This window comes from Microcaecilia unicolor, chromosome 3 (assembly GCF_901765095.1).
Source record: "Microcaecilia unicolor chromosome 3, aMicUni1.1, whole genome shotgun sequence".
NCBI lineage: Eukaryota > Metazoa > Chordata > Amphibia > Gymnophiona > Siphonopidae > Microcaecilia > Microcaecilia unicolor.
The window spans coordinates 56787944-56812426 of record NC_044033.1 but is presented as its reverse complement, the minus strand read 5'-3'; the positions used below and the strand labels follow the sequence as shown (position 1 = coordinate 56812426).

Genomic DNA, 24483 nt, shown 5'->3' with positions numbered 1-24483 from the left:
CCTATGGAGCTTAAACAGCTAACTAGTTAACTAGGAAAATTGTACCAAGAGAGATACAAAGAAGCTAAATGTCATATTCTGTTGCTTCTTCCATTGGTGAAGCCTTTTTGACACTTACAATTGTATAAATGATACCTTGGATGCATCATTTGTAAATCTGATTTTTTTGGTGCAGTTCATCCTCTACATCTTGGGTTTGTCCAGCTTCCTTGGTTTTCAGCCCAGTGCTGTAATCACTGGGCCACTCTATTTTTTATTATTATTAATAAAAAAAAACCTTATATTCCACATTATCCTTTGTTCTAAGCGGATTACAGTGGGAACATTCATCATAAGACAGGGGACATGATACAGTATAAGTAATTCGGTGTCTAGTCATTGAGTCACTGGGATGTGTTGGTGCAAGGTGTTGATCCATGTATCATATATTGAACATCTGGTGACAGATGTTCCAGTTCTCCCCAGCTGTAAGTATGTAGAAACAGGAGAGTTTAAGTTCTCTTTTGAATTCTTTGAGGTTGGTGATGTTTCTGATTCTCAGCGGTAGCTTGTTTCATAATGTAGGACCGGCAGTGTAAAAGATCTTGCATCTAAATTCCTCTTGCCGGATAAGAAGATAAGATGGAGTTATTAGGAGACCATTGGCTTCAGATATAAGTGGTCTTTTTTGCTGGTAGACTTGTATTTTGGATGTGAGGATCTACGAAGTTTGGTGTTGTAGAGTTTTGAACATCAGGCAGAGGATTTTGAAGTTTTATGCTTTGTGCTATGGGCATTTGAAGCATTTGCTTGCACAGTTCCTGTGCTCACTCACAACCTGCTGCTGCTGTCATACCCAGAACTACACCCTGCAGTTTTCTTTCTGGAGAGGTAAACCAGAAATCATTATTCTTTTTAAATACACAAAAAATATATGTAAATGTGATGTGCTCAGAAAAAATGTGGCTTTATCAATGTGAGTAACATCCAGCCTTTGCCACTTTTATCTGTAATTGCACATCTAGCATCCCTTGCTGTTATAATATTTTCAATATTAAAAAAAAAATAGCATATTCAGTACTTGTCTTGTCTTGCAGTGATGTAAATCACAGATATATCAACGTATCACAACAAATTCATATCGCAAATCCTTTTTATAGGGAACTACAATCAGTGTGCGGTAGATACAGAGTTCAAAAGTTCCTTAATCCCAACCTGGATTCAAGTTTCGCCAAAACAGTTGGCGGCTTCAGGAGAAATCAAGCAACTGCATATCCACAAAGATACAGAAGGTGGGGCACCACTCCACCACAAAATGGTATTTAGGAGAACTGACAATGCTGAGTCTCCTTTTCAAGTGAGCCTTATATGGAAACCACAGAGTATGGTTGATATACCGCTGTTACAAAGCATCTGGTCACAGCAGTTAACAATAAAAAGCTAATAAGCAAAATAAAATATAAAGGATCACTATTTGTAGCAGGAAAACCACGCAATTGTATAGGGAAAAGAGGGGAAATCTGAGGAATCTGCCAGGAATAACCAAGCTCAATAACAAAGGCCACGTTAAAAAAAAAAAAAAAAGTCTTCAAAAACAGCTTAAATTATAGAAAGTTGAGGAACGAGTGGCCTTGTATTTGGCCATAAGAAGTGACAGCAAAGTGAGGCAATTGGCATCTAATGACCAGAGGTTACAGTTTGGAGTATAGGAGATGGTTAAACCCACTGGCAAAACAGTATTCTTTCAGATATAAACTTTTGTTTCCTACATAACAAAGCTTGTGAAACATTCCCTACTCCTGGAAAATACAATGTCAGTATTACAACAAATTTCAAATCCTGAAGTCGATGTTTATTTTGCCCATCAATGATCTACCAGTAGTGCCCCCATTTGTTACTGTCTCAGATAACTCAAAAGTTCTGCTATCCTTATCTTGATTTTATGCACAGTCCCCTGGATTCTGTATAGTGTGACTTGAGTTGTGCGTGCAAATCTGGGCCAATCAGTGCCGATAATTGAAGCTAGCAAGCAATTATTGACATTAATTTGCTTTAATTAGAATTTACGTGCACGGATGCCTAAGCATATTCTATAAAGTGATACGTGTAAATTCTAAAACACAGATCTGAAAGGGAGCGTGTCCATAGGCGTTCGTTGAATTTACTCTCACTGTTACAGAATATGCCTGTTACGCAGGTAATTTAGGCTTCAGCATTTGTACCAGATTGGCATACATTGACGTAAATGGCTGTGAATAAATATAGTTGCAGAAAATGGATGTTGGGCATCTAATAATAAAACGTACCCTCAACTTTCTGAAGCTGACTCCGTGGCTTCAGTGAAGGGTTCGTAAATGTGTCATCGACTTCGACTCACCATCTCTCTCTTTCCGCCCTTGCTTCAAAATGTGATGACGTTGAGGGCGGGTAATCAGAAGGCAGAACTGAGGGAACGAACTCACCTCCAACTTGAGAGAGCATAATCGCTGGGTGGCTGGAGGGGGGGGGGGGGGCTGGGGAGACAGGAGAATCGCTGGATGGCTCAGGGGGGCAGGGGAGACAGGAGAATTGCTGGGTGGCTGGAGGGGGGCAGGGGAGACAGGAGAATAGCTGGGTGGCTGGAGGGGGGCACTCACATCCAACGTTCTGAGAGAGCATAATCGCTGGGTGGCTGGAGGGGGGTCAGGGGAGACAGGAGAATCGCTGGATGGCTCGAGGGGGGGCAGGGGATAGAGGAGAATCGCTGGGTGGCTGGAGAGGGGGCACTCACCTCCAGTGTTCTGAGAGAGCATAATTGCTGGGTGGCTGGAGGGGGAGCAGGGGAGACAGGAGAATCGCTGGATGGCTGGAGGGGGGGCAGGGGATAGAGGAGAATCGCTGGGTGGCTGGAGGGGGGCAGGGGAGACAGGAGAATAGCTGGGTGGCTGGAGGGGGGCACTCACCTCCAACGTTCTGAGAGAGCATAATCGCTGGGTGGCTGGAGAGGGGGGGCAGGGGAGACAGGAGAATCGCTGGATGGTTTGAGAGGGGCAGGGGATATCGCTGGGTGGCTGGAGGGGGGCTGGGTGGCTGGAGGGGGGTAGGGGAGAGAAGACAATCACACACACACACACACACACTCTCACAGACACTCGCACCCAGTCTCACTCTCTCTCTGTCACACACACTCACACGGTGCTGCCAACCACGCAGAGGGGGGGAGAGGCAGGGGGTCCTGAGACCACGGGGGGGAGAGGGAGTCCTCATACCAGAGGGGGAGGGGGTCCTGACACCATTGATGGAGGGGGGAGGTATCTCTGTCACACACACACTCTCTCACAGTCAGTGTCTTTGTCACTCTCACACAGTCTCTCAGACTATGTCTCACACTGTATCACATTCACTCTCTGTCACACAGTCATTCTCACACACTCTCGGTCTCACAGAGAGTCTGTGTATCGCACACATACTCTCTCACACTCTGTCTCACACACACTCTCACACACAGTGTATCTGTGTGAAACACACTCTCTCACACACTGTCTCACATACGCACTCGCACACACTCTCATTGAAACACACGCACTCTCATTCTCACACTCTCTCTCTCACACAGACACACTTGCACCCAGACTCACTCTCTCTCTCTCTCTCACACAGTCACTCTCACACACACTCTCTCAAACATACTCCGAGGAAAATCTTGCTAGCGCCCGTTTCATTTGTGTCGGAAACGGGCCTTATTTACTAGTATTCTATAAATTACACCTAGATTTAAGCATATTCTATAAACTGTAGGTGTTTTGGGTGTGGATTTTTTTAGGCGTGATATATATAATCTAGCTCAGTATATCCAATATAGTAATTATCACAAGGACACTTAATACAGTTCACAACTTGTAATGTATTACAGTCCGACTTATGTTTTAAATAACGTATCTTGGTCATGAATCGGAATCTGTGATGTGACCCACTCAAAATTGCAATAACTGCAATGGCCACAAAAAGTGTGACCAATTTCTTGAGATTCATCCCTCAAAGCAAATGATGACAAAACCAAGCTCATTAAATGATCTCCCAAACTTTTACTCTGTATGCAAGTCTTGACAGAGAATTCAATTGAGGATGATACTGTTAACACCTGCTATTGTTTATGTATAATTCTTTTCACATCAAATACATTAGTTGAATATGGTAAAACACAAGTTAATTCCTGCATCTCACTTTGACTTCGGTAACAAGAACCACTGATGTCCAGCATACAATTCTCACATATAGGCCTTCTTTACAATACTAGTAGGATACCCCCAAACCACAAATCGGGGGTATCCCACTGCTTGAGCTTTAATCCCAGTGCTTGAACTTTAAGTTCTGACAAAGATGTACATAAACTTCTCAACTGGAGAAATTGACCCAGTGGTTTATTATGTCTAAGATGTTGGGGATGAAAACTACAAAAATGCAATAAAGAATCTGTCTGTTTCCTGTAAATAGTGGTTTCAAACTGGCCCATTTTGTCAATGATGTAAATATCCAGAAAGGAGATAGACTCTGACTAAATCTCAGCTGTAAGTTGAACATCGGGATTGCATCCATTAACCCACTGTAAAAATTCAGACAAATCCCTATCATCAGTCCAAATGAAAAAAAATATCTATAAATCACTTCTAAACTATCATGTATTGGTAATAATGAGACGTGTACATATGTGTCTAGTCAAACTGATTCATAAACAAGGAAACTGAAGAAGGAGCCACCGTGAACCCTATCGCTGTGCCTTTAATCTGTCAATAAAACTGATCCACAAACAAAAAATAATTTTTCCCTAGAACCAATTGCTTCAGACATGTCAAAGTAACTTTTTTCAGTGAAATTTCCAAATGCTGTAAACTATCATAAGAAACTACAAGGACTTTCCTATGTGTTATTAGTGTATAATGCTGAGACATCCTTTGTAACTAGATAAATATGCTGAGCTTCAGTTAATTGGTATTGCTGTAACAAAACCAACAAATGAGCATAATATATATATATATGAATCTATTTTAAGTACTAACGGTTACCCCTGATACAGTAGGGCGCCCTGGGGGATTTACCAATGTGGAAGACCATAAATGAACATCCAGGGAGAGGGAAGTAAGGAAAGAGTGACTTGGGAGGAGGAGTGGAGGGAGTGGCGATGAAAGAAATGGATGTCCATGGGAGGAGCCCAGAAACACATGTTTGTCTAGGGCACATTATAATGTTAATCTAGCCCTGTTCAGTACAGAGCAGTCTTCTGTTTAGCTCCACTCATGCACCCATGCCAGAGTAGTTGACTTCAATTAATCCATTCTTTCTTTCTCTTTTTAGCTCTCTGTCCTCTCCTCCCTCTCTCCTTAGGTGCACCGTTCACTTTTTCCTTGGGGGATCTGATTCTACCTTCTCTAGTGGCCCATGATCACCTGGTCTCCATGGTAGCATAAGTTCAAATTGAGGGACTCCCAAACAGAATTTTGCTGAGGAGGGAGAGGTGCCATAAAGCCTTAAGAATATTATGGGCTCAGCATGGCAAACACTGTACTTGCCTTTTAATAGTGTTATTGCACTATTTCCCAGCATCTTTTCTTTATTCATGTAAATTGCCTGATTTTTGCCTAGCAGCTGAAGAAGCACTTAAGTGCTTATTCTCCTGATGCCAAGGTTAAGTATCACGTGATTCAGTAGCTGTTCTTGTGACACGGTCTTGCTAATTTATTGAAAAAGAAATAGATATTGGAAGATGGTGCTGCAAAACTGTTATGAACACAGCAAAGATGACACAGAAAAGAAGGTCTTAGACAATGTGTAAAAAGTCCATTTTATTGAGTGAGTCCAGAACAATGTGGGAGCTCGAGGTGACTTGACATGGCCGTGTTTCGGCCAACCGGCCTGCCTCAGGAGTCTTAATGTTCTTACAAAATAGTCTGTAGAAACAAATTGTGTCTATCAGTCTGCTTCCCAAAGGAAACTTCTTGTATGGTGCGAAATGCTCCAAGGATGAGTTGTACAGGGTCTGTAGAGATGTGTCACCGTTGGGAAGCAGATTGATAGACACAATTTGTTTCTACAGACTATTCCATAAGACCATTAAGATTCCTGAAGCAGGCCGGTTGGCTGAAACATGGCCGTGTTGAGTCACCTCGAGTTCCCACATTGTTCTGGACTCGCTCAACAAAGTGGACCTTTTTACACATCGTCTAAGACCTTCTTTTCTGTGTCATCTTCGCTGTGTTCCTTGTTCTGCTTTGAGTTTGGGAAGATCGTGTTCTGCTGCAAAACTGTTAACATACAATGTTTGCTCTGCATTAATCTCTGCAGTGTCTGGGTTGCTGCCTCCCCACTTGATTAGGCCACCCTACTCCTATACTGCAAGGACACTTGGGCAGTATTTTGCCACTGGTGCCTGTAGTAGTTCTGCTGGTGGGGTCTGGGAAATTCCTTTCTCCAGGTTGTTCTGTCCTCCAGGTCCATTGTCAGTCTGTTTTTAATTTTATGTGCTTAATTTCATGTGGGTGGTCAAATGAAAAATTGCACAACTGGACACAGCAGGCGCATACAACATTACTACAGTACTTAATTGTAAAGAATGCTCATAAATGAGGCTTTGATTGTGCATGAATTGAGTCATATCAACATAGTGCACAGAGCAGGAAAAAGGAATGGCCACTGTGTTGTTGTTTGGGAGATATAATCCAGTTGTAGAGCTTTGCTAACAAATGCCTTATTCCATTTCGTAGCTTCTCACTATTCCAGAACCTGTAGGATGGTTGTGTCCATCAACCAGCAGGTGGAGATAAATAACTGGAAACCTGAGCTGAGACATCTCTTTGCATCCAATCCATCTCCTCAATATTTTCTGTCTCCAGCAGATGAACACATTTCAGCTTCAGGTTTTGAGTGATTTGCCTTTGGTCCAGTTGGTCAATTGGTCCCCAATTGAGCTTTGTGGATGGCTTGAGTCTGCAGAGTCATATATGGAGGTCTAAAGGAGTTGCTAGAGAGCATAGCACAGAGTATCAGTCCTGAGCCTTTCTCATCTGGGGTAAGACTTGTGGAGACTGTGAGCTTGGGGGAACAGCTGACAGTGGTAAGTCTGACTAAAGTTTGACTCTGAACTGCTTGGAGGTCTGCAAGTTCTGCTTGGTGCATGGAAGGGATACTGACTCACTGCTTGGGACAGCATTGTGCTGCTCTTGTGCCAGTCTGGGTGAATGGCAACTTCCGCAGAGGCAGTTAAGTAGTTTTCCCGCTGTGGGACCCACCGGCTGGCGTCTGGGCATTGCAGTGATTGCATGACATGGGGGGACGTGGGCTCTCTGGCAGGACCGGTTCACAGTTTGATGCAGGAGAGCGCAGGAATGGGTGCCATTTTGTAGGAGTCAACTGGCAGTGAGGAACAGCCTCTATCTGATACTTGCAGAGCACAGCCGGCATTTTATAACCTCGGGGCCGGACAGAGCATTCAGCTGCATTGGGATCTTTGTTTTCTCCGAAGCTTATATTGCTTTTACACCAGGCCTATTTACTGAAGCAGGAACAGTTGGAGTTGCTGCAAGATGCTTCAATTTCTTGCCCCCACCCCTCTGGCTCCTAACAGATCTCATTTAGCCTCATCTGCCCACTCCTGGAGGTCTCTGCTTCTCCCTCATCTGATGTGGCCTTGGTCTATTCAGAGAAGCCATCATTGAAGGAGTGTTAGAGGAGGGAGAGCTACCTCCTGAGGATCGGGATAACCCAAAAGTACTGAGGTTGTTTCATAAAGAGGAGCTTAATACTCATTTCTCAGCCATTGGTATTCTTTCCATTGAGGAGCCTTTTGCTTCGTCATCAGGAGTTCTGTCTTCTTCAGTCATGATCTGTGGAGTGAAAGAGAGAGCAGAGTCAATAATTATTCCAAGATATTTAAAGGAAGTGACTGTGGCAATTGGTCTGTCAAAGAGAATAGGCTGGCACAGGGCACCTGGACAGAACAGGAGTCTCGTGTTCAACAAATTTCCTCTTGGAGCTCAGGGCAGTGTGGAATGCCTTATGTGACTTCGCCCTCTTTCTGGCAGGGGCCCTGGTCCAAGTTTTCTCAGACAGGTCGACACCGGTGGCTTATATCAACAAGCAAGGTGGGACCCGCAGCTGTCCAGAGGCAGTGGAGGCGGCTTCCCTCACAAGTTGGGTAAAAAATCTTTCCTGATTGTCGGCAGCTAATATCGCTGGGTTCTTGAAGGTGGAGGTGGACTTTCTCAGCAGGCACTCCTGGAACCCAGGAAAATGGAAACTATCCAGCCAGAGTTTTCAGCTAATAGTGGCATGATGGGGTTCTTTATTTCTGGACGATGGTGATGAAAAGGAATAAAGTGCCCAAGTTCTTCAGCCGTTGACTAGAGACACATCTATTGTATGTCTTCTGGAGGAGTAGCCTAGTGGTTAGTGCAGCGGACTTTGATTCCCACTGCAGCGCTTTGTGACTCTGGGCAAGTCACGTAACCCTCCATTGCCCCAGGTACAAATAATTACCTGTATATACTATGTAATCCACTTTGAATGTAGTTACAAAAACCACAGAAAGGGTATATCAAGTCCCATTCCCTTTCCCTCTTTGGCCCATGGTAGGCTGCATATTGAAAAGGATTGCATTGCACCAAGGTCAAATCTTGTAACCCCGGATTGGCCATGGAGGCTAAAGTATGCGGACCTGATTCAACTACTGGATGGCATCCTATCGGTCTTCGACAGGTACATAGCCTACTGAAGTAAGGCCTGGTGCTCGTGGAGGATCCGTGCCCCTTTGGCCTTATGGCTTGGCCATTGAAAGGGCTCGGTTGAGATGGAAAGGTTATTCTGATTCGGTCATTGTTACTTTGCTTCAGGTTCAGAAACTTTCTACATCCGTGGCATAGGTGAGAGTGTGGAGGAAGTTTGAAGGCAGGTGTTCTGAGTGCAGACTTCCTCCCTTCTGTTCTCAAATTGTTCACATCCTAGTGTTTCTCCAGGCAAGTCTTCAGAAAGGATTGGCATTGGGTTCTCTAAAAGTTCAGGTTGTGGCTTTAGCCTGTTTCAGGGGCCAACAACAGAAGATGTCTCTTGTGGCTCACCTGGATATTGTTTGATCCTTATGGAGCATGGGCCACTTGCAACTTCCCTTTCATACACCGTGTCCAGAGTGGAACCTTTTAATTTAGTCCTTCAGGCTCTTCAGAGGCCTCCTTTTGAGCCATTCCAGAAAGCCGCCTTGAAAGATGTTATATTAAAGTCAGCGTTTTTGGTGGCTGTTGCATTAACACGTAGGGTTTCAGAGCTTCAACCTCTTCCTTGTCGGGATCCCTTTCTCTGTTTTTGGAGGCGGGGTCTTCCTGTGCACGGTTTCTTCATTTCTTCCAAAAGTGGTATCAGCATTTCATCTCAACCAATCTGTGGAGCTTCTGTCCTTTATGCACATTTAGAACCTTCAATGAAGAATACTGAGCCTTTTTGTCCTCTCTGCGAGAGTCGTTATTAGATATCTGGAAGTCACAAATGAGTTTCGAAAATCGGTCAGACTGTTTGTGCTTTTTGGTAAGCACTACAGAGTGTATGTTGTGGCGTCCTCAGGGTGGTGGCACCAGGATCCCACCTACTCTAGGGATTGCTTTTAAACATCCCACAGGTTCTAAAAGTGGGAATCTACGTAATGGAAGGAGAAATTAGGCCTTAACCTGATCATTTTCTTTCCATTAGTCCTTCCCACTATTCCAGAGGCCCGCTCGATGTTTCTGAGATGTCACCTTGCATGGTGCTTCCTGCATATCTCTTGTTCTCTTCAAGTTGTCCACAGATGAGAGAGGTTCACACGTTTGCTTTTCTGGTTAATGTTAGGTTAGCAAGTTGTTTAAAGTTGTTGCATTTATACTGAGTTTATCTGTACTGCTTGTCTATGTAAATACTTAGGAGCTGGACTGGATGCCAAGAGAGAGATTTTAGCTCAGTTTTCAGCTGTCTAGCTCCACCTGCTGGTTGATGGACGCAACTACCACATAGGTTCTGTTCTGGAATAGTAAGATGGACTAATGTAAAGAAAATTATCAAGTAACACCTAATTTCTCTTTTTTTGTATTTGTGTGCTGCACTGTGATACCTGTAGAAGTATAGGAGCGCTCAGCCCTTATCTCATAGAGTCAGAACAAGAATGCCTGGTGTTCATGGATTCTTTTCTTCTTTTTTTTTTTTTTTTTTTTTTAGGTTTTTTTGTTGTTTTTAAATGGAATAATTGATTGACACTTTTAGTTATATGTTCCAGCGTTTTGCGGCTGTGATTATGAGAATACGAGAGCCACGTACTACAGCGCTTATATTCAGCTCTGGGAAAATGGTGTGCACAGGGGCTAAAAGGTAAATGTTATGCAGAGAGAATTATATCCACGTGATATGAAGAAAAGGACTGTACAAATTACTTATGTGAATTGATATCATGTGTATGTCTATTGATTGAGTGAGTGGTTTTATGGAGACTCTTGACATTAGTCACTGACACTTTCTTGAGCCTTATTTTCTACAAGGACAAGCAGGCTATAATATTGTCACATGTGAGTGAGGCCATCTGATGGAGCCCAGTACGCAAACACTACCCAGCATACTATGTTTTGACTACTACTACTTATTTCTATAGCGCTACTAGATATACACAGCACTGTACACATGTAAGAGACAGTCCCTGTTCGACAGAGCTTACAATCTAATAAGACAAACAAAACAGGACAAATAAGGGATAAGGGAATTACTTAAGGTGGGAATGATAAAATAGACTTGGGTACTGAACAAGTGCTAGGAGTTAGGCGTTAAAAGCATCCTCAAAAAGGTGGGCTTTTAGCCTAGATTTGAAGATGGCCAGAGGTGGAACTTGACTTACTCAGGAAGTCTATTCTAAGTGTATAATGCAGCAAGATAAAAAGAACGGAGTCTGGAGTTGGCAGTGGAGTACAGATAAGAGAGATTTACCTGGTGAACAGAGTTCCTGGGGGAGGAGTATAGGAAGAGAAGAGTGGAGAGGTACTGAGGAGCTGCAGAGTGAAAGCACTTGTAAGTCCAGTAAGAGGAGTTTGAACTGTATGCGGAAACGAATAGGGAGCCAGTGAAGTGACTTGAAAGGGCAAATGTGAGCTAGCAACACTGGCAGAGTATAAGTTGTACAGCAGAATTTTAAACAGATTGAAGGAGAGAGATGGCTTGTGGGAGACCTGTGAGAAGCAAGTTGCAGTTGTGTAAGCGTGAGGTGATGAGAGTGTGGGTAAGGGTTTTGGTAGTGTACTCAGAAAAGAAGGGACTAATCTTGGTGATATTATAAAGAAAGAAACGACAGGTTTTAGGTGTCTGTTGGATATTTGCAGAGAAAGAGAGAGAAGAGTCAAATGACCCCAAGGTTAAGAGCTGATGAGACGGGGAGGATGAGAGTGCTATCCACAGAGATAGAGAAAGGGGGAAGAGGAGAGGTGGGTTTAGGGGGAAAGATGAGAAGCTCAGTCTTGGCCATGTTTAGTTTCAGGTGGCTCTGAGACATCCAGTCAGCAATATCAGACCGGCAGGCTGAGACTAGGGCCTGGATTCTTGCTGAAATTTCTGGTGTTGGAGAGAGAGATTTGGGAGTCAAGAGTGTAAAGATGATACTGAAAACCATGGGAGGAAATCGGAGCATCAAGGGAAGAAGTATAGATGGAGAAACGTAGAGGTTCCAAGACAGAGCCCTGAGGTACACCAACTGATAGTGGGATAGAAGTGCAGGATTATCCACCAGAGCATACACTAAAATGTGATGGGAGAGATAAGAAGAAAACTAAGAAAGAACAGAACCCCAAAATCCAAGCGAGTACAACAAATCAAGGAGTAGGTGGTGATCAACAGTGTCAAAAGCAGAAGATAGATCAAGAAAGATGAGGATAGAATAGAGACCTTTGGATCTGGCTAGGAATAGGTCATTGTAGACTTCAGCAAGGGCTGTTTTTTAGTTGAATGAAGGGGGCAGAAGCCAGATTGATGTGGATCAATAATAGCTTGAGTTGAAAGAAGGTCAAGTCCAACGGCTGTGAATAGCACGTTCAAGTAGCTTGGGTATGAAAAGGAGGAGGGAGATGGGGTGATAGTTGGAAGGACAGGTAGGGCCCAGTGAAGGTTTTTTGAGGAATTGTGTAACTATGGCATGTTTGAAGGCATCAGGAACAGTTGCAGTGGAAAGTGAAAGATTGAGGATATGACATAGAATGGATGACAGTAGAAGCAATAGTGCTGAGTAGATGGGTGAGAATAGGATCAGAAGAACAGGTACTTTTACTTTGGAGGAGGAAAAAAAATGTGCAGTTTCCTCTTTGGTGATTTCAGAAAAGGAGGCAGGGGTTGAAATAGGGTTGACAGAATGGACTGGGGGAAGGAAAGATTGAGCTGAATTGGTTGGGAACTCGAAGTTAATCTTGTAAACCTTGTCATGAAAATACTCAGCCATTGTCTGGGGAGAAAGTGAAGGTGTGTGTGTGTGTGTGTGTGTGGAGGGGGGGGGGGATTGGAGGTGAAGGCACTTTAAGGAGTGCGTTCAGTGTGGCAAAGAGGCATCGGGGGTAGAGAATTGCACAGGAACGGGGTTTGTGGGAATCCCGCGGAGCCCGGGGGATTTCTTTCAGGGACGGAAGCAGTTCTGCGGGGTTTCCGCGGGGACGGAAGCTGTTCCCGTTTGTACAGAAGCTGTTCCTCCAGGGTTCCCGTTTGTACAGAAGCTGTTCCCGTGGGGACGGAAGCTGTTCCTGTGGAAGTGTACACTGCACTTGTGCCAGCCTCTCGATTACCGAATACCAAGTTCTTTGAGTGCTGTCTCCTCCTCCTTGCTTTAACAGCACAGATGCAGAAAGTCTCCATTAAGGAGGTGGTAGAGACACAAATTGTGACTGAATTCAAAAAGGCATGGCATGAACATAGAGGATCTCTAATTAGAAAATAGAAGGTATAAAAAAAAGCCTAAACTTAAATGACTGCATGTGTGTGGCTGTGTCGAGTGATGCTTAGATGGTGACTCCAGCTGTGATGAGTTAGGGCCGATATGATGGGCAGGAAAGGGCTTAGACAGCAACTTTAGTGACTGGAACATAAGGACAGTGCTGGACAGACTTTTACAGTCTGTTTCTTGCAAATGGAGAAGACAAGTAGGCTGGAGTGGTTCTCGACAACAACACCAGCAGTTGGAACATAAGGGTTGGGCGGTCTTCTGTGGTTTATGTCCTAGAAACGCCAAAGAAAGACCATAATCAAGTATATAATGTCACGTTCATTGTTGATTTAATTATGAATTGATAATGAGAGTGACTATTGGACAGACTGGATCATTCAGGTTTTTATCTGCTGTTAACGTAGTATGTTACTATTAATCTTCTCTGCTCCTGGGCTGATGCGCAGACCTCAGCTCTGACACAAGCAGTAGATGTCACCTGACTTACTGCCGCGTGTGTGTGGGGCGACCTATCAGCACAGTGCCAGTGAATCAGACAAGTTTTACATGTGCTCACCAGAGTGTTCCTAGTTCCAACTTCTGTTCCTTCCTTTCCTGCAGTGCTGCAGCTCGAACCCAGAGAGAGAGCTGACCGGAATTTTTTTTAATGTACCATTAAATTCTTGTAGGGACAGTTAAATTCTTGTGGGGATGGGTAAGATTCCAGCGGGGACGAGTAAGATTTCTGTCCCGTGCAACTCCTTAATCGGGGGTTTGAGCCATGAGAGTTTCTCAAGTTGATGTCGTAGTCCTGTTTGACAAGTGAAAGAGCAGAATGGAGGGAAGTCACAAGAATTTGAAATGTATGAAGTCGGCATGTGCACGGGATTTCAGCCAAAGGCATTGAGCAGATCGGGCACAGGAACGTAGGTAGTGGATTCTAGAGGTCAAGCAACCAAAACAACTGCAGTATGAGCTAGAGCTATCACAAAGTAGAATGATAGATAAACTAGCTAGTCATTTACTCAAAATTGTGCTTAAGTCGTGCTCTGGAGAAAAGCCCTCAAAAACCTTAGGCAAACTTGCTGAAGGTTTTAAATGCTATTATGTAGTGTGAACTTGAACGTAAAAAGCGCTTGATTTCTATCACAGGGCATGAAAAACTCCAGCGAGAACTTTTTGTGTATTTTTTCTCTTAAAGATTGTCTAAATTTACTTCGTTATTACTTCTGTTATTTGAGTTAGAAACTGATCCTCTCAGCAACAGACACTGCAATAATCAACAGATTTGCACTTAGCTTAATTTCTGGATACAGCACTGTCTTTTAACTTGGTGTGGGCCACCCCAAAAATTAAATACTTAGGAATAGAATTGCACGCCAACTCCATAGATTCTATTCATCATAACTCCGACTTAATCTTGAAAACTCTTAAAGCTTTGCTGCATTCCTGGCATCCTCTACACTTGTCCTGGTGGGGCCGGCTTGAAACTATTAAAATGATGATATCTCCAAAAATTAATTATATCCTCAGTATGCTTCCGATCATCTTCCCCCTTCCATTCTACTCACAAGTTGACAAATTATTATCTTCCTTTCTATGGTCAAATAAGCCTCCAAAGATTGCTTTGAGGAAACTTAAATGCACCAGGGAAAAAGGCGGAGTTTTATTTCCCGACTTCCTCACTTATCATAAATCTTACATTTCACAGCAGGGGTGCAGATGGTTCTTCCGCGCTTCTGAATACAAGCCCATGTGGCTGCAATTGGAGGAGGCCATGGTAGCTCCTCTCACTTTACCACTTCTTCTTACTGCTTCTTCATTTCCATCACATAGAGTTAATCAGATTATAGTCTCCACGGTCAAATGTTTATTGGACCTCGACAAATTTCAAGCAATACCTCTCAGTAAGTCATCACATCAGTCACTTTGGTATAATCCGCATATCTTAATAAATAAGGCTCCATTCTTTTGGAAAGAGTGGATAGATAAGGGAGTCTTCTATCTGTCTGATATTGTTAATGCTGATAATAGTTTTTGGTCCTTTTCTGAGGTGGTATCCAAATTTTCTCTACCTCCTACTATGTTCTTTCAATGGATGCAACTTACTCATAGTGTGAAGGCATCTGTTGAGCTGGCATCATTGTCATCTCAGCTGCCTTCTTTATTTGCCAACGCCCAGACACTAGTATTAGCTGGGCACACAGCTTCATCTATTTATAAAATTTTTATTAACGCAACACACAACTTCAATACTGCCCTTCAACATAATTGGCAGCTTGATACAGAGTCTGTGGTAGATGAAAATATGTGGTTCTGTTTCTGGTCTAAAGTTATGAAACCTCTTTCCTCTGCAGCGGTTTTGCAGTCTATGTTTTTTTTATATCATAAAACCAATTGGACTCCTCGAAAACTTGCTACTGCTGGCCTGAGCCCATCAGACAAATGTTGGCACTGTTTGCTGCAAGTGGGTACTTTCTCTCATATGCTATATGAGTGTCCTCCGATCTTTCAATTCTGGAAGGCTGTTTGGAATATTATACAAAAACTTTTGCCCATAACTGATGACCTGACTTATTCAATTGTAATTTTTAAGTCCGTTCATGCGACTTTTGATTTGACCTCCCCGCAATCAAAACTATTGGACATTCTCCTCACTATTGCTCAACGGCATATTTTGCAAAACTGGAAAAACGCACAGATGCTGAATATTCATTTCTGGTGGAATACAGTCCTGCAGCATCAGAAGTTTGAGCTCGCCATGGCTGTGAAAAGTCGGATGATAGTATCTAAGAAAAAAATTTGGTCTATTTTGGACAACTACCTCCAAACTATTCAGGCCACACCTTAAACCAGTACAAAGGACTTATTTGTTAAACACCTGGATGCTTTCCCCTCCTTTTTTCTCTTCTTTCCTTTCTCTTTTTTTTTCCTTTCCCACCTGTTGTGTTTCTTGCTTCCTATGTTTTTCCATCATTGTTTTCCTGTTATTTGTATTCTTTAAAAATTAATAAAATATTTGGGAAAAGTGATTATTACAGTGTCTGTTGCTGAGAGGATCAATTTCTAACGTAATAGCGTTTAAAACCTTCGGCAAGTTTGACTAGGGCTTTTCTCCAGAGCACGACTTAAGCACAATTTTGAGTAAATGACTAGCTAGAGATTCTAGAGGTCAGCCAGGATAACATAGTGGTTGAGAAGAGAGATGAAACACTGGTGGAATGACTACAAGTCAATAGCCTGAAGATTCCTAAATTTATTGGTAGAGATTAGATGGGGCTGGGGGGAGAGTGTTTAAGTATAAAAGTTATCAGATGATGGTCAGAGAGGGGAGGAACTGAGGTGCAGAAATTGGAGCGTGGGCAGTTGGAGAAGACAAGATCAAGACAGTGGCCATTCTAGTGGATAGGGGTAGTGGAGCACAGCTGAAGATTGAAAGAGAATGTTAAAGCGAGAAACTGAGAGGCATAAGAGTCAGTGATCATTAACATGAATGTTAAAATCCCCAAGAATGAGAGAAGGAAATGAATTGAAGAGAGAAGGAAAGCCAGGAGTCAAAGTCGGTGAGAAAGGAAGAAAGGGACTTATCAGGGGGGGTCGATAAATGACTGCTAGTCAGAGAAGTTAAAGAGTGAATAGACAAATGGAGTGGACTTCAAAGGAAGAAAAGCAGTGAGACAGAGGTGCAAGAAGAGGTTGAAATCTACAAGAGGGTGAGAGTAGTTGCCCGACACCTCTACGGCCAACCAGGCGAGGTATGGGAGAAAATGTAACCTCCATGACACAGGACAGCAGCTAAAGTAGAGTCTTCAGGGCAAAGCCAAGTCTCAGAACAAGCAGATGGAGAGTACGAGAGAGAGAGAAGTCATGGCTGTAGGAAAGCTTTCTGGAGACAGAGCGGGCATTCTACAGGGCACATGAGAAGATGGGGAAAGGAGAGGAACAGAAATTAGATTGGAGATATTGTGTTGTGACCTGCCCGAGTAGGGTGAGAGCTTATTTGGAGGACCAGGATTGGGAGTGATATTTCCAGCTGAGAGCAGGAGAAAGAGCAAGAGTGTACAGAGAAGAGTAGGAGAGGCATTACTTCAGCGATGAAGATGAGATGCACTCACAGAAGAATGGAGATGGTTGAATGAAAGGAATGAAATGTTGAAGCTTGAGAGCTGAGAAGAAGGGAGAGGACAAAAGGGATGGTGAGGTGATGAAAGCAGAAGGTTGTTAATGTGGTCCTGAGGTATGCAGTAGTTTCAAATGGAGAAAGAGATAAAGATTGAGAAGGGACAGTATCAAGAAGAGAAATTGTACTAGTCATTGGGAATAGGAGAAAAAGAAACAAAAGCCTCTAGAGATAAGATGTTCCAGCACACTGCACCTGGAGTGGACGACCTGGGTGGATCGGGGTGGACCTAGGTCCAGTCCATAACCACTTAAACTGTGTTCTTTGCATCTACCTCATTCTTTTCTTTACCGGGATAAGCGGAAGGGTGGTTTGGGAGTGCCAAATGTCTTTTTGGTACTACAGGGCGGTCCAGGAATGGTACCAGGTGCTTCCTTATAAGCTTTGGGTTCATCTGGAGCAGGCATTTGTTGGTTCTAGACCCTTGGGCTCCTTAATGTGGCACCCCATCTTTCTGTAATGTAGTCAAAACGGTTTAAATATTATATACACTACATTCTCTGTCCGTAGTGGGCAAGTTTTTCATACCTAGGGTAATGGAGGGTTAAGTGACTGACTTGGCCAGGGTCACAAGAAGCTGCAGTGGGAATTGAACCTGGTTCCCCAGTCTCTCAGCCCACTGCGCTAGCCATTCCTTAGACCTGTACAGATACATACAACTACGTACACCCCCTCCACATACACACATGAGCACACACATACATACATACAAACAAACACATACACACATGCATTTGCATGCAGAGGAGTTGGAAAGAATACCATGAGCCATGCTCCACATGTTTTTCATAATTAATTCTATTGGCATACTTTAGTCTTAAAAAAAAAAGATGCACAATTTTTTAAAAAACCTTTTACCAACTGAATGTGTTGCTGAAAATAACAGTCGTTGTACTGTTCTGTTATTATCTCTTGTTGTTTTAGTGCTGAGAATGGCAGTAGTGCCAATATAGTGCAAAGGAAACAAAATGTGTACAATATCTGGGTTCCACCATCCTGGGTAATTGCCCCATTCAAATGAGTGAGCTTCTCCCTGGCAGATATAATGAACTGAATGAAGCTGTAGCTCTTTCATTGATTTGAAGGGTGCTTCAACTGTCAGATCACTTTGCAGATGCAAATAAATGAGATGTGAATGACTGTTGTACTAATTTACATCTCTTAGGAATTGGTTATCCAAAACAAAGTGACCTGTTGCCAAGCCTTCTTGAAGGGAAGTAGTTGAAATGCTTCATTTGCCTATTTAACTTAGATTTCTGTGTTGCCTTTCATAGCTAGTTGGTCATCAAAAACAGATCACAGTTACTAACAGTGCTGTTTAGCATGAGCCCAGCTCTGTAACTTTAAATCATATATGCTAAATCATTTTTTTATACTCACTCGTATAGTAAAACTGTATTTTTGGATCTTAGGCTGATTCTGTTATGTGCCAGAGATATATGTATGCCACTGCTAGTGTTTATGACTGTAGAAGGGCAATATATCTCTTTGCACTGGCAGGTCATGAGGTTGTTTGGCCATCATTATTCATGTCTGTTCTTTGATTATTCTTTATTTGCTGGTTGTTTTACAGTTAGTTTATTCAGTGGAAGTTTTCACACTTGAAATTTATATGCCAATACCATAGCTTATTTATAAACTTACTGTAGTCTGTGACCTCTATTACTGCTACTACTACTACTATTTAGCATTTCTATAGCGCTACAAAGCATACGCAGCGCTGCACAAACAGCTGATATAAGTTATTTTGTTTTACTCTTCAGTGAAGAGCAGTCTCGGTTGGCAGCGAGGAAATACGCCAGAGTGGTACAGAAACTGGGATTCCCAGCAAAATTCTTGGATTTCAAGATTCAGAATATGGTGGGGAGCTGTGATGTGAAGTTTCCAATCAGATTAGAAGGATTGGTTCTTACACATCAGCAGTTCAGCAGGTACCTCATCTATCTATATCAAACATCAGATAAGTTATACTTAGAAAATTTCTCAACTTGAGCAATCAGAATGGACTACCTGTTCTCCAGTTAATCAGATACTTGTTTTCTAACTTATTCTATGACTTCGTATGTTTTCCCCAAGGATGCTACTACAATGTTCATTTGTTTCATGTTTTGAAGATGACACAGGAGTTTATTTTGGGGGCAATGTCTCCAAATTAGGACTGCATTTCAATTAACATTTTTAATCTTGTGATTAATGGTGGGGTATAGCCAGCAGTCTGTTGGGGGAGGGCACAGGGATGGACACAGGGTGGGCATGCATGTCTTCCCCCCCCCCTCCCCCCATTAGATATTATACCTTTCCTGGTGGAGATGCCAAAGCCCCACCTGTTGAACAAATCCATTGTCAAAGCGGCCCTTTTCCTCCTTGGGCTGCTTCAGGAGCGAGGAAGTCAGCGAGGAACCTCCAGTAAAGGGGAAACAAAAAAAGACCTGAGTGTTGTCCTTTCTTTTGCAGCTATGAGCCTGAGTTGTTTCCTGGTCTAATCTACAGGATGATAAAACCAAGAATTGTCCTGCTTATATTTGTTTCTGGGAAAGTTGTTTTAACTGGTAAGTTAGAAGTTATTTTGTTACTGGCCAGTGCATTGATATAGCAGGAGCTGTGATCACCAGCAGCCTGCAGTTACATTACTTAGTTCAATTTTAGTTGATTCTCAGGTGGGGGAAAGATGTCAAATTGTGCCGAGAACAGGAGTTGGGAGTGAAAGAGAGCAGAAGAGATGTTTGGAGGAGACAAAAGACACTGCAATGTGATTAATTTTTAAAAATCATGATTAATGATTGATTAATTGCAAATTTAACTACAGTTAAAATGCAGCCCTACTCTGTACTATTTGTGGAGAAAGACCCTCAATTACTAACGAATGTAATCAGACCAAGAAAATGTGACAAAGATACAGAAATTGTCCCAACTTTATTGGATGCCACTAATCTGATTATAGAGAATTTCCAAATCATCTTCATACACTGCGTGTGCATATTACACCTTTTGATCCTTAGACAGAGACACTCTTTGGAACCATGCAAATGTTGGGTTAAATGTAAGCAGTTTTTTGAGACTGATCTTATTCAACATATCTTGGCATAGGAGTGACCTCCAGTCCTGTTCTGGTATGCATAAAAATTAATCCATTTGGAGACATTACTCCATGAGAGAAACACACATACATGGAGGTTAAACATGATTCCATGAGCATGCTCTGCATACATTTTCAGTTATTGGTAGAGCTGTACCGAATAGCATATTTTACTATTCGGCCAAATACGAATAACTGGCATTGAGCTTTAACTTAACACATAATAGAAGAAGCAACATGAAATCGGAGATCAAGTGTTTATTTCAGTAGGATTTAGCATGGAAGAGCCCTGAATTATTAGTATTCAAATTTAAATCAGTATTTGGGCTGAATCAAATCAAATATGAATATTGGGTACATCCCTAGTTATTTGTTTAGTAGTTTGTATTATTTCGTGTCTTGGCTTCATTGTTATCCTAATCTGGTAGCTAATTTTAGTTAGATGTTTTAGTCTCCTTAATTAGGTATATAGGCAATTAGTATAAAGGTAGTTAGTACAAGAATTAAATCTGTAGCCTATTTTTCCGAGGACAAGCAGACATAATATTCTTACATGTGGGTGACATCAGTAGAGCCTGGTGCAGAAGCTGCCGTAGTGCACCGTCACTTTAGAACTTTGAGACAGTGCCCCCACACCGTGCATGCGTGGGTGCCTTCCTGTTCGTCACTCAAGCTCAGGACCAGTAGTTTATTGTTTTCCGCAGAGCAGAGATGTTGGTTTTCTAATCTTTCCTCAGTGCATCAAACTTTTGCCTTGGTGCCTTCCCTTTTTCGGGATATTTTTTCTTCATATTCTTTTTCTTTATTAATTTTGATCAATGTATTCATTTTTTTTTTTAATTTTCCCATTTTTTAAAAATATTTTATCATTTGGGGCCTCTGAGCCCTTCTTTTGCCCGGGAAGCATCAACCATTTTCGGGTAAGGAACTACTCGAGCTCCCCAGGCCATAGAGTCTTTCAGCCCCTTACATTGGCCATTTTTCCCTCCATGTTAACAAGGGTGCCAAATGGCTTTAAGAAGTGTAATGAAGGTGAACTAAAAACAAAGATGCATGTGTGTGTATGTATATATGTATGTGGAGGAGTGGCCTAGTGGTTAGAGTGGTGGACTTCGGTCCTGGGGAACTGGGTTCGATTCCCACTGCAGGCACAGGCAGCTCCTTGTGACTCTGGGCACTGCTCACTACTGTCTGGAGCAGCATTCTAGGCAAGATAGCCGGTTTGTACAAACAGTTCTGCAGAATCTTTTTACTACTTAAGCCAACTCCGCCCTCTGGCCCATTTTTTTCCCATCAGGCTCACTGTCTACTTAGTTGCTAAGATTCATTTATATTGTGAGCCTGGTAGCTAGTGAGTCCCACGTGTGAGAATATTATGCCTGCTTGTCCTCAGAAAAAGCTAAGTAAGTTACCTGTAGCAGGTGTTCTCTTGAGGACAGCAGGTATATATTCTCACATTTTTTTGTTACATTTGTACCCTGCGCTTTCCCACTCATGGCAGGCTCAATGCGGCTTACATGGGGCAATGGAGGGTTAAGTGACTTGCCCAGAGTCACAAGGAGCTGCTTGTGCCTGAAGTGGGAATCTAACTCAGTTCCCCAGGACCAAAGTCCACCACCCTAACCACTAGGCTACTCTTCCGCCTCCCCTTGGAGTTGTCATCTTAGCTTTAGCACTGTACTGCAGGACCCACGCTCAAATATCAGGCGGGAAGGCACTCGTGCATGCGTGATGGGGGCACTGCCTCAAAGTTTTAAAGTGACAGAACAGTATGGCAGTGTCCGCACCGGGCTTCGTGGATGGTGTCATCCATATGTGAGAATATATGTCTACTGTCTTCAAAGAACACCTGCTTACAGATAAGTAACTTAGCTTTTCAGTAGCTAGACTCCCTGAGAAGGATTACTGTCAAATTGTCAGACAATTATATCTCATACTTCTGGTATATCCTCTTGATTTTGATACTAGGTCAATGTGAATGTGTATAGCTGTTTTCTTCACAGTACGTAATGTTCCTTGGTGTGAATCTTTTTGTTTGATTGCACTTTTTATTTTAGGTGCTAAAGTCAGAGCAGAAATTTATGAAGCATTTGAGAACATATATCCTATTTTAAAGGGATTCCGGAAGACAACATAACGGCCTTTATTTCTTGCAAGTTTTACTTTTTTTTTTTTTTTTAATCAAATTGGTACGTTTTAAATGGTAATGTCCTTTTCTGACACACAAACGATATGGACTTCATTTGCACGTTGTGACCTTCATACCTAGAGTATTTACTGCTAGTGCCCATTTTTACTGCTTACAGTATTTGAGGAAAGGAGGTTGTTTTATTTTATAGATTCTCTGTTGTAATTTTTTTTCATTTGACTAGTCTTGTAAACAGTTTACTATTTTTATTTATATTATGTTTTTACAAATTTTAGAGACCTTTTATCAGTCATGGTGGTTAAAAAACAAACAAACTGTGGAACAGTGTACAAGACACAGATCTCTTTAATTACATGTAATGTTTGTGTCATGACCCTCCACCATAACCACCCTTTTTCTTATTGCAAACATTTTAAAATATTTTATTTTTAAAATGTTTTATTCTTGATTTTTGTAAATTGTAAAATAGCTTATTTAGCAGAGACATTTTCACTCTTTCCAGTGTTCACTAGAGCATAATAAAAATGTGTTAATGGACAAACAGAATGAATATCTTGTCAGCATTATTAAACAATTATACTATCCTTACATGTAAAGAGAGGGCTAAACCCAAATTCAGCTTGTGTAAGATAGACTTTACTGCTTAACTTCTTCAACTTATTGAATAAGTAACTGGAAGATATACAAATTAGTGGTGGTGTAATGCTAATTCAATTTTTCACTATCTGCATTCTGAGTATGTTGCTAAGAATTAAAAAAAAATGCATTCTGGAAAGGCAGATAGATGGTGGTGCAGAGTTGTAAGACCTGCTGAGTCCTAGCCCACACATTTAAGAATCTGATTCAGAGTTAAAATTCCTTGCTCCTGCGTAATATCCATTTGCCAACCTTGAATAGTTTTGTATCATCTGCAAATTTAATCAGCTCACTTGTTCCGATTTCCATATCATTTATGAATTTATAAATATGTTAAATAGTACAGATCCCTCCGGCACTCCACTGTTCACCCTCCTCCATTGAAAGAAATGACCATTTAACCCTACCCTGTCCAATAACCAATTCCTAATCCACACCAGAACCACCAGAATATGTTTAGCATGGATGTAGATGTAGTTTCTCTGCTAATCAAGTGATGTGGACCATACAGCTGAGAATGTCTTCGGGTAAATTTGGGACATTTCATTACTGTCACTGTGTGCAGGACGTTGAGCACAGTGCCTCTGGTTCAGCCTCAGCTGAGGCATGGCTGGTGTCGGTGTAGGATTTTGCACTGCTCCTCCTCCTCCTCCTCCTCTCCCACTGCCAGTTCCTCATTTGCTCTTTCCTCCTTCTCTGGTGTCTCCACAGTTTCCTGGGTCACCACAATCTCAGGTCTCGTGGTGGTGAGAGAGAGGGAGAACCCTGAACCAACCCCACTGGGTTGTGTGAAAGAGGAAATTCAAACCTATCAGGCCTCTTGGGATTATTCTTCACATGATATATTTCTTGGTACTGCTCATATAGTATGATATTTTACCCTTAATGCTGTTTCATCACAGGGAATAACAGTTTCAGGAATATAATGTCAAAAATGATATTTTCTGTAGTCACTGTCAATCTGTGTGAAATTAGATACTACACGGGGGGGGGGAGTACAAGGTTTTCTGTGTTGCCATTAACCACAAGGAGAAGCTTTGGGAGTATGGCATTACTTATGTACACTTAGTTAAGGTCTGAAGGCACTACTCTAACCACTCTGCTACACTTGGAGTTTCTTGGACACATTGGGAAAAGTAGGAAACTAGGGAAAACAGGTGCCAGTGTAATGCAGGTAACATACAGACAGCTTGTGAACACACATCTGTAAATGTGTTGGCCTCTATTTGAGTAAGACAGCTAGCATTGCAGGGAGACGTGCTAGGATTTGAACCCACCACCCCAGCATGCCATGGACAATGCTGTAAGCACTGCCTGTCCCTTTTATGGTGTCAAACATGTGACCCTGCTGTTAGGATAGTAACGGGCCAAAGCAGGGATGACAGTCTTTTAAGGTCTTGGAGCTGTCCTCATCGTGTTACAGTAGCCTGGTAGAGGTTTGGACTAGCATTTCTTTTCCATTACATAGAGACTGCACAAGCTTGTGCATAAACTACCACTGTGTGACACTTTCCACTGTCGCTACACAC

General features: G+C 42.3%; 1 protein-coding gene across 1 annotated transcript in view; it reads left to right on the top strand.

Annotated features, from left to right (window-relative positions):
- Positions 1 to 22389, top strand: part of TBP (TATA-box binding protein) — a 44628-nt gene extending 22239 nt beyond the window's left edge. The window contains exons 5-8 of the mRNA XM_030195953.1: positions 10247 to 10338; positions 18857 to 19024; positions 19548 to 19642; positions 22227 to 22389. Coding sequence (XP_030051813.1) covers positions 10247 to 10338; positions 18857 to 19024; positions 19548 to 19642; positions 22227 to 22306 — 435 coding nt within the window. The 3' untranslated portion in view covers positions 22307 to 22389. The remainder of the gene's footprint in view (positions 1 to 10246; positions 10339 to 18856; positions 19025 to 19547; positions 19643 to 22226) is intronic.
- Positions 22390 to 24483: the final 2094 nt, after the last annotated feature.